At 39.0% G+C, this 11,021-nt stretch overlaps 1 protein-coding gene across 2 annotated transcripts in view; it reads right to left on the reverse strand.

The window, feature by feature from the left end:
* gabrb2b (gamma-aminobutyric acid type A receptor subunit beta2b) overlaps nucleotides 1-5,776 on the reverse strand; it is a 42,783-nt gene extending 37,007 nt beyond the window's left edge. The window contains exons 1-3 of one of the 2 annotated variants that reach the window (XM_008426911.2): nucleotides 5,288-5,776; nucleotides 5,036-5,133; nucleotides 4,380-4,447 (exon numbers count right to left, since the gene is read on the reverse strand). In XM_008426911.2, coding sequence (XP_008425133.1) covers nucleotides 4,380-4,447; nucleotides 5,036-5,133; nucleotides 5,288-5,463 — 342 coding nt within the window. In that variant the 5' untranslated portion in view covers nucleotides 5,464-5,776. The remainder of the gene's footprint in view (nucleotides 1-4,379; nucleotides 4,448-5,035; nucleotides 5,134-5,287) is intronic. The other variant, XM_008426912.2, reaches the window with a different exon arrangement.
* Nucleotides 5,777-11,021: the final 5,245 nt, after the last annotated feature.

Here is an 11,021-nt window from a genome sequence, read left to right on the forward strand (position 1 = left end):
ATTATGGTATAGTTTTTTATTGTTTTAATAAAATTTAAATGTACCTGCCAAGTATCAAAGACTGGTTCTATGGTAGAATATGGAGCAATCTGTTATTTTATTCTTTAATATAAAACATACTGACAAAAGTATAAATCCATTTTTGTTTATGATACATCCCATTTAAGTTGAAGCATAATTAGTGTCAAAAGTCCAAATGGCTAACAAAGATATATGATTTTTGTTCTAAACATCTATAAACACAATTATATAGCCAGGATCAATAATATAACTTTCTATTAATTAAAGAGAGATTTTTCCAGCCATCTTATGATATAGAGGTTAAGAGCCTCTGATGGAAATTCCTCCAAAATCCTTTAGCCTTTAGATGACGGGTTGTACTGATTCCAGCCACTAATGAATTAGGAGATCTGTCCAAATAAAGAGCAGGATATTGACAGTGACTGTAAAACAGATTTAGACACAACACTAATACAGAATTAATATAATTTAATGGCTGTTCGGCCTGGATGATGTATAACGCAATAACACATAAGTGCTTCATCCAACTTCCTTCCTTTTAATATTGCAAAGTACATCATAATGTATCACATCTGTATAATGTAAGCAGTCGGGCTGTTTTTGCAGCGCAATGCTTATGCGTTTACAGTAGACATGTTGAGAGAAGGAAATCACAACATACTGACATTGTGGTGGAGTGGAGGGGTAGTTGGGGAAGAATTTCATAGCCTTCCTCCAACAATCGATAAGCTCCTCTCGACCTTTATGTGCATCAATAATAGTATTTCTGCCTTTTGGATGAGGATGAGCGTTTTAGTTCATCCTTAGACAGGAGTATTCCTCCCCTGTAAAAGCTGCTGGCTTATAATTCAAGTGTTCAGGGGCTCAACTAAAAGTAAATATTGAGAGTAGAATGGCAGCAGAGGATCACTGAAGGGAATTGCTTGGAGATAAAAKAGAGAGAGACATCTAGCAGTGGTACACTCTCTTATTCTCCATCCTTTTTTTTCAGGAGAAAAATTGAAGGCTTTAGTAGCCAAAGTGCTCTGCCCAGACATCTTACGCGACATCAGCATGTGGTGTGTGTGTAGGACTACGTGTATGTCCACCTCTGGCTCATGCACAATGAACCCTCAGCACCAGTAGGTGCACTACCTTCCCCCCAACATTAACAGCACAGTGGTTTCTCCATGTGGCAACTTGATAATGTTAGAGCTCCATCTCATGTCTGTCTCCATCCGTTTCTCTTTCTATTTATATCACATGCTGAGGGGTGAACATTTGACCCACAGGTCTTATACAATCGCACCCTATCTGTTTTACCCTTAGCAGGCCTAGGATCTGTACTGTGATGCTCAGAAAGTTCTGACCTTTTCTGGACGTGCAAGAAACACTAGCAACAGCCTCCTTATTTCATGTCCGGCTCCAGGCCTGAATGACATTTTGGCCTCATGTTGTCTACATGATGCATGAGTACAAAAGGCTGCAGAAGTCCAGATATGAATACTTGCATAAGTATCCCTCTCTTTAACTTTTTCATATGTTGCAGCTTTACAACCATAAATTTGGAGCAATGCAATGTTTAATAAATATACATGAAGGATGCTGTGTAGATACYTGGTTCCCCCTTTAATCAAAACCTGAAACATAAAGTCTAGTATGACTTCTGTAAAGCACCGAACATCAACAAATGTTTTCTAATTTTATCCTATCTTTGCATTCTAGTAGCATTTCAGTTTTAGTTCTGAGTGTAAAACTGAAAAAAACATTTGAGTCTGTCTGTGTTGTGGATTTGAAGACTGTTTCCTGTTTTTCTTTTTTGACAAAAACAAGCTGAATTGCCATCAGGTGAACTTCCATACTGACCTTTTGGATGGTAATTCATCTATAGTAAACGAGACTTTTTTTTTCTTCCCTATTACATTGGTAATAACTGAATAACATGAGATTGTTTTAGGAGAAAACATTTAGCCTCATTTTGTGTCTGATTCTAATGTGAAGTCTCCAACAGTGTGCATAGGCAAGAAATAACCTTCTGCATCATTCATACAGAACAAAGCATTGATGTCCTGCTCTGCCATAACGACAAAAAGGACACTGTTGGAAACATCCCTCTGTGACATATTTCCATTACCCTCAACTCAGTTCCCTATCTGTTCACTAAAAGACAGAACATAGGGCGGTTCTACCCATGCACCAAATAAGTGCCGGATAGAGAGCCAGATGGGGTACAGGAAATGGAAGAAAGGAAAGTGCTTCTACACCAGCTGCTATTCTGAAAAGTGGCTACATTTATATTAGTGGGGAGAGCAGATCAAAGAGGATGAGACCATTACACACACACGTGGCCTTTTCTTTTTTACGAGGCTGCGATGGGTCAGGTGGTAATGACTCCCTTTCACATTAGAGGGTGTTGAGCGAGCCAAACCCTCTCAAAGGAACGGGATGATCAAAGGGGCTGCACGGCACTCGCTTTGTATGTTAGCAGAGTTGGACTTTTTTTGTTTGGATGGGTGTGTGTATACAGAAAACTTCAGCTCTAACTTGTTTTGAAGCAAGCAACTTTTGAGCACAGGTGTAACTTTGTACTTTAACATCTTCTCAAAGTTGTTAATGTTAAAAAAGAAAGGAGGAATTAATTTCAGGAAAAATAACTTTTGCCTAACTTTAGTTATTCTCCTTGAGTATTGTTTTATTTTTTGAATAAAACATTGTGGTCTTAGCTCTTGTCAAATGTTGCAGAAGAGCAACAGTTATGTCTAACTAACTGTTTATGTGGACAGGGAAAAGGCTAAGGCGTACGGGGTTGAAAAATAAATCAGAAGAAGCTACACTTGATAATGAAAGAGAATGAAAACCCAAAATTCAGTGTCTCATAAAATTAGAATAATGTTAAAAAGTTATAGCACATTCATAGAAAGTTAAGTGAAAGGAAAAAGTGTGGTAGGAAAGAAGGCATCAGCAAAAGGGAGAGTAGCATTCCTGTTGAGTATTGCTGAGCAAAATCCATGAGTGAATTTTGGGGAGCTTCTCAGTGGAGATGCTCATTTCATTTTCCGGCAGAACTCGCCACCTGCTTACACTGCCAAAGGTACTAAAAGCTTGTTCTTGGTGTTACTCTGCTTGCCTGGCCRGCAAACAAGCATGACTTAAACCCACAGAGAATCTATGAAGTATTGTCAAGAGGAAAATGAAAGACACCAGACCCAACAATGCAGATGACCTTTAAGTTGCTATCAAAGCAACCTGGCTCATGACTTCACAATACCACTTGCAAACCAAGTTGGACTAATAACGCTGYATCCATGCCATGCTGCATTGATGAAATAATTCATGCTAAAGGTAATGTGTGGAAATRAAGACTTTCCAGAAGCCTGACTCTTCTGTTTATAACATCTCTTTTGGATGGATGGAGGTTACTGAAAATTTGTTCTGTATGTTTATGCATATTTATCTGCTTGAACCAGTTTCCAAGCCAGTCTTCTGTGTAAATACAAGTGAACGGACATAAAATATCAGGCTTCATCTTATCTGCAACTAAAATTTTTGCAGGACTAATATAAAAATTTACTTCTATCAGCTTTCTGGTGATTCTACCATTGCATATTTATTGCATATTTAAAAATATGCAATAGAAAAACATTACCTCAGTGTAGGTCAAGCACAGGAAGAAGTATCTAACCAAAATAAAAGTAAAAACTTTGATGACAATGGATCTAAGAATGCATGTTAGCTTAAAAATATTTTTTTCTYACTTTGTCACCTTAATCATGTCAAGAGTGACCTTCAACCGKGATGAGATGCAGCCTGGTCTGTCCGGAAAAAATAATAATCAAGTGCAGTTCTACAATTTCAACACTAAGAGGCGCACTTGTATGAAACTTAACCTCCGATGCTCAGACACGCAACACCAACGTTCATCCACTGCCTCCGCTCCTTGAGAAACAGTTACGACAAACCTTCTACATCAGGAAATAAGTTTTAAAAAAAAACACGCCTTGATCAAGAAATGTTCCTTCAGAACATATTAAAAGATGGGTTAAAGTACTCTCMAAATATTGATTTTATAAAGATGRTGATTCTTGGAATGATAATTTCTCCGCTTCACAAATGTTAAGTGCAAAACTTAAAGTAAAACATCTCTTTTTATCAAGACTTTCTAAGGGATCAGCAAAAATAAAGTCGTGACATCATCCTTGCAACTTTAATGGCCCTTGTATTCTGAACGTGGTCAGGTCAGTGTCACGYAAGTTCCCGTAACGGAGGGTTTCCCCATTGCGCATTGAGGGAGGAGGGAGGGGAAGGGGGGTGTCTCCCTCAGGAGGCGATTACAACGGGCACCAGTTTCTTTAAATTATAAATGTTGTTGGTTTTCTTACCATGTTGACTTCTGACACCATGTCTATGCTGGCTATGTCTATATTCATTCCCACTCCAACTGGAGGACCTGGGACAGATGAAAAACACAGTAAGCATCAGAAAACAGCAGGAKTTACCACCAAAAGGAATCAAATGATTGACTTTCATYAGTAGAAAGAGTTTAAAATAGGTGTGTAATGGGAACACAGATTAACACTTGTAAATGTAGCTGTTGTCAGGCGGATGATTAGTTCRCGGTGCTCACGCCAGGGTTAGGATTAGATGCGCCGACCTGCAATCAAAGTGTCTTCCACACATTAAATCACAATCCCTCCAAATATGCTTTTCTGATCGCCAAAATATTGAGATATTAAAAAGAAATCAACACGGAGATAACTGACACATTTTCTTTCTTTCTTGTTTATTTTTTTAGTATTTTAGTGTTATTGATGTCTGAGTATATGTTACTCATTTGAGCCAGCATTACGGCAGGATGTTTCAACTTATCATCAGACTGTATCATGTAGATTGTCTAGCAATGTTTTATCATCAAATTCTTAGATTAGTGATATAAGTACTTTCGGGAATTGCAAACCAAGTTGGACTAATAACGCCGTCCTACTCCCGCCTGGCAAAGCTCAAACTGGAACAAAATGTTTGTAATGGACCTAATTACCTCCGAAATCTGGCCTCAGTCGTATATCATAACCTTTTAACAGTCTGTCCACCGTTTCTTTGACCAAAGGCATATTGCTAGGGTCATTTACACTGGCACTATAGGAGGAAGAAAAGAAAGAGAAAGCAGAGAGCAGAGCTTTAGAGACGGAGAACTGCTGTGCAATACATGCCAATTGTTTTTGCATCCCGCTTGTGAGACAGTCACACTTAGTAAAATGAGTGGAGCATCCTCCGACCCCCTTTCACTCACCTTTGAGCGCGCATCACAGCTGCCATGAAGAAGATCAGCAAGACACACGTCGTCCTCATCCCTCTTGCGCGTACGGCTGCAATTTTAAAATTATATGGTTTTCGGTTTCTTTTAGTGAAGACTTGACGAGGTCTAAGTTGTTCTCGCCAGTGCAGTAATTCCAATACCGGGCGCATGCGTGTTTCAGATCACAACATCAAGAAGCAGCAGCGGTGCTGCTGTTGATGCCAGTGGCAGATCCAGACAAGAAAGAATTTAAAGGAGAATCATGACTCCGTGTTACCCAAAAGGACAAGGGGTCTTCCCATATTTAAGTTCGGTTTTAAGTGTTTAAGAAAAAAAGGGGGGAGAAGGGTGTGGGGGACCGCAGGAAAAAAGTTTAGGAAAAAAGTGAGGAAATGTGGGTGGGGTGTTCTCTTTCCATTCGCTGTTCCTGAACCTGACGTAAAAACAAGTCCTGCAACCCTGCTTGCTCCAGCAGAGTTACTGGAGCACCGGGGTGGGGAGACCCGACAAAATAACATTAAATCAATCAATCAATCAATCAATCAATCAATCTATCTATCTATCTATCTATCTATCTATCTATCTATCTATCTATCTATCTATCTATCTATCTATCTATCTATCTATCTATCTATCTATCTATCNATCTATCTATCTATCTATCTATCTATCTATCTATCTATCTATCTATCTATCTATCTATCTATCTATCTATCTATCTATCTATCTATCTATCTATCATATAAATTACCTGCTGCTACAGAAACCCATCCAGTTGCTCTGTCCATGGTGCTGAATGCGTCTCCAACCTCACTCCCCAACACGCACTTCACAGTGCCTCTTTCCTTGTGAAAAAATGTAGTAAACTTTGGGGTTTCATGCTACAAATGATTCTCTGTACCAACATTTGCTCACGCATCGATCTCAACTCATCCGGGTTTCTGATGAGAGGAGAGCCTTAATGCCCAGGGAAGCGCAGTGTCCATGCAGCGCCTCGGGGCTGATGGGGCATGAGCCGGTTCCTCCGTAGCTGTTTTTTTTCACAGCCATGCACGCTCGCTGCTGGCTGGCTCCATGCACTGCTTAGCAGGATGAGCTCCGCTGTGTGAACTTGGACACAAATCGTCATGGATATGGTACCATCAGAGCTGGAAGTCAGAGGAATGAGCACATTATAAAGTCAAAGAACGAAGCATAATCTGCAGGGTGTTCTGAACTGTAAATGCATAATTAATGACTTTATTTATCTCTAGACTGCTGATCTATTCATCTCATGAATATGGAATCCAATTCTTTTTCAATATGATCAAGAACAATTCTGAACTTAGCTTGACCTGAAGCTTCTATTAAAATCTGTAAAAGTGCAAAAATACTGAGCTAAAAAAGATCAACATAAATTAGCATCTTATATACATCTGAACTAATAAAATTAATATATGCATAGGTTCTTTTTATCAAATAAAACAGATGAACATTCTGTACTGAATACAGTACCAAACCAGAAGGTTCAATGTAGTTTATTTTGATTATGTGTGATTGGCCAAAACAAAGTTTGGCTTTTGAAATGGGAGAAAAAGAGGAACAAGATTTTTTTTTATAAAAAATTGAAGAAAAAATGTGACATGCAGTTGTGTCGAACTTTGTTCAATGTGATGACTGAATGAAATTCAGGTCAGCATATCAACTTGAGAAGCACCGACCCATTAAAACAAACAGCCCAGTGAATGGAGAAGAGAGGGGCAACCAAAGGACATAGCTGAGTCAAATGCTATCTTTAAATTTATAGTTGATTAAGTTTCAAATACAACTCTAAACAGGTGGATTTTTAGTCGAGATTTAAAAGAAGTCAGTGTTTCAACTAATAAGATGGAACAGATAAAACTATAGGTACTGATGTATTTATTGTTTAATATTTTCAAACTGGATCTGCTATCTGTTGTGTTTATCTCTGCAAGAAGAGGAATATAATAGATTTTATGAGCCCTTTAATAAAACACCACACTTTTCTGACAGTATAATGTGGCTCTTTTGCTAAATTGAAAAAATACTCTTAATGCTGGAAATAAACTTAGTAAACAGCATCATAAATTGATGAAGAAATGTGCTGAGAAGTGCCTGAATACACAGATARCARATGTCTGACCAGTCATCCAGGTTTCTATTAGTAGTGTTTTTTTTTCTGTTTTCTTGTTCTGAGATGTCATTTTAAAACCTTAAACATGGTAAAAGGAGTCAACGATGATGGACATTTTGTTGTTTAGGTGGGAATGACATTAAATGTTAAAATGGTTTAAATTTGATTTTAAGCAAGAGAATGGCAGGAAGTCACCTTGTTTTTAAAAAGACACAAATTCACAGCTCCAAAGTTAGTTCTTCAGAACAGAAAAGTCAGAATTCAAATTATTTTTTAACGTGTTTTAAACAAAGTTTAGCAACAAATGGAATCAGACTGTCAAATAGCCTTCTAAATTCTACCATCTGTATAAAGTTCTGAAAGATGTACATTTCTAAATGTTTACCAAGAAATTTTTTCAAGACATGTAAAAGTCTTTACCATTTATTTAGCCAACAAGACCATAGCAATCAATCACAATTGGCTTTTACTTATTGATACATTACCAGCGTGTGCAGAATGACCGTGCTACGAAAAGAGGGTGAATTGCCATGCAGTGCTTGATAAACCTTTACTTCATGCTGTCTTACTGTGGAGCTTGCACCTGGTCTGCTCTCAGCAGGTAACACCTCCCATGGATTGGCAGGCTGATATCTACCCAGGACTGTGTTGATAGACTGGCTGCATGCCAGAGCACATGGCCCAGATAAAGTACAGTAATTGCCTCCTTGTTTCACCTATCTGCACCAGAGCTTAAAATGATCTGCATCATACGTTATATATACATATATATAGTTTATTACACCACTCAGACATATTGAGTATGTTTTTGGATATATATATATGTGGAATAATCAAACACAATTCATCTGGTTTTGCCTTCTCGTTTGCCTATAATTAAAACATCTCTCTGTATTTCTCTTTTATGTATGGTATAATTACAGCATTGACACTGCTGATTAAAACTCTCTAACTCAGCAGGGGAGCTTTCATATTTACAGGCATGCCTTCTATTAACTTGCTATTTTTATTTTTATTTTTTTTAGTATCTGACCCAACACGGCTTCACAGTGGCGCAGTTGGTAGAGCTGTTGCCTTGTAGCAAGAAGGTTCTGGGTTCGATTCCCGGCCCCGGTCTTTCTGCATGGAGTTTGCATGTTCTCCCTGGTCATGCGTGGGTTTTCTCCTGGTACTCCGGTTTCCTCCCACAGTCCAAAAACATGACTGTCAGGTTAATTGGCCTCTCCAAATTGCCCCTAGGTGTGAGTGTGTGTGTGCATGGTTGTGTGTCCTGTGTCTCTGTGTTGCCCTGCGACAGACTGGCGACCTGTCCAGGTGACCCGTCCAGGGTGACCACGCCTCTCGCCCGGTACGTTAGCTGGAGATGGGCACCAGCACCTCTCCCGACCCCACTAAGGGACAAGGGTGTAAGAAAATGGATGGATGGATGGATGGATGGATGGATGGATGGATGGATGGATGGATGGATGGATGGACCCAACACTACATTAATAGAGTGGATGCAGCCTTCGTCTCTAAATGGTAAAACAAATGTGCGACTGAATTGATCAAATCAGATTTTTGCTTTAACGTGACATTATCTTTTTATTTATCCATTTTTATATAGTACATCTTGATTATATGGCTCACTAAAATTATGTATGTGAACCACCGTTAATATACTCAATATGTTGGAAGGAAACAACCAATCAGAGCCAGGAGGAGGGCGATAGCACTGTTAATAACTCTAGTGCTCACCCCCCTCCTGCTTGCTCTTTGCTAAGCTGCACCTGGTTCACCAAAACATAGGTTGCCACAAATGCTAAGGCCAGTTACCATAGCCACCGATAAATGATTTTTCTGTAGCTGTAAGTTGTTTTTACAGTGCTCCTTCCTTCTGGCTCTGATTGGCTGTTTTTGACTGGGAGCGGTGCATTAGTAGCACTGGGAGGAGGTGCAGGAGCTATTTTTTTTCACAGATTATCTGACTCGCAGTATGTTGTGACGACATGGTGACAGTTTTAATAAATATGGAAAAAACATATTTTTATAAAAGTTGTACTGCAGCTGTAACTCATTTTAACAAATGTTAAATATTAAAGGTTTTTTTTATACATCCATTTTGCTGAAGTACTGACCATGGATATTATATAATGCTTAAGTGATTGCACAAACTGCATGTGCCTCATTTTTCGCAGTCCAATCTTACTGAGGTACACAACACGTCAGGTATCCAGTCGAAAGCTGTTATTAACCCTTTATTTCCTCATATCCCTTACGTTTTCATGGCAACAGTTTTGACCTCTTAATCATTGTTAAACAAACAAATTCCACCAACTACCTTCCTTATGCCTCATTACCTTACTACTACCAGAGGAGGCGCCACCTGCTTTTTTTTCAAGGTTGCAATGTCCTTACCCATCTGACCAATACCAAAACCATGGACTGCTGGCCAACTCTGTTTCTTTTCATCTCTCTCTCAGTTGTTCACCCTGCCCCTGACAGACGCTGGCCAGCTCTGCCAGAACTGCTGACTCGAGTCCAGGTTGAGTGTCAGCTTTAGCCACAGTTGGATGGAAGGAAAGATGGAGGGACTGATAGAAAAGGGAAACGAAGGGAAGGATTATTGGACAACTTCTGCCAAACGACCCTATTTTGGTGTCTTGGCATCAAAAGCGGTGATTAGACTGTGACACAGGATGACAACGCAGTGGTTGGCCTCTGCTCTTGCTGTTCCTCCAAACCACCTGCAGATTACAAAGATCAAGAGCTCCCATGATGCAGTGAAGCTGACATTCAAAGAGACCGTAGGGGATTACAATTTTATAAACATTGGAGACTTGTTCATTTATAATAGATGGTATGTTGACAGTACAAAAACATCAGCTTTCAGACTCTATTTATGCAGCTATTTGTCAAGTAAAAGAAAATTCAAATGAAGCAATACTCCTGAAAATAAGCATCTGCTTAATCAGATCACATCAGTGTGAAAATATAGTTCTGTTTAGTCTGCCAAGTACTACCTCTGCAGGCTCCTTGACTTTAAGTTAACATTGATGGGGTTTTTTTCCAGAGTGGGTAACCATAGAGACTGGATAGTGACATTCTATTCATACATGGGCTAAAAGAGGAAATTCAAATGCACTGCAATGTTTAAAAATGTCAGCACTTTATTTTCACAGGATGAAGGATTTTTCTTAATTTTAGGAAGAAAAACAGTCATCAACAAAACAACATGTCTGATAGTTTTAGTAGGTTTTCTGTATTGCCACTAGCTTTTTTACATACTCATTTGTTTGATAGTCATTGAGATCCGAGTTGTTAATGTTTTCAACTGTGATTGGAAACAAAATCCAGGTTCAACCCTTTTTTTCTCTGTTCTAACATTTTTTTAAATGGTAGACCAAACAGGTTCAGTTCAGCTGTGGCCCCATAACAAATCCAGCCTTTCAAGCTGCAACTAGACAAATACAGAAGATCGTGAGAGGAGGCGAGAAGGTCATAAGAATTTGTCTTCATCACCCTTCTTGTTTGGGCTCTGTTAGAGAGGCTGTAGGCATGGACTCCTTACACACACTTAGGCAAATGGTTCTGAAACATCAGTAGGATGTTGCA

The sequence above is a fragment of the Poecilia reticulata genome, linkage group LG14, assembly GCF_000633615.1.
Source record: "Poecilia reticulata strain Guanapo linkage group LG14, Guppy_female_1.0+MT, whole genome shotgun sequence".
In the NCBI taxonomy this organism is placed as follows: domain Eukaryota; kingdom Metazoa; phylum Chordata; class Actinopteri; order Cyprinodontiformes; family Poeciliidae; genus Poecilia; species Poecilia reticulata.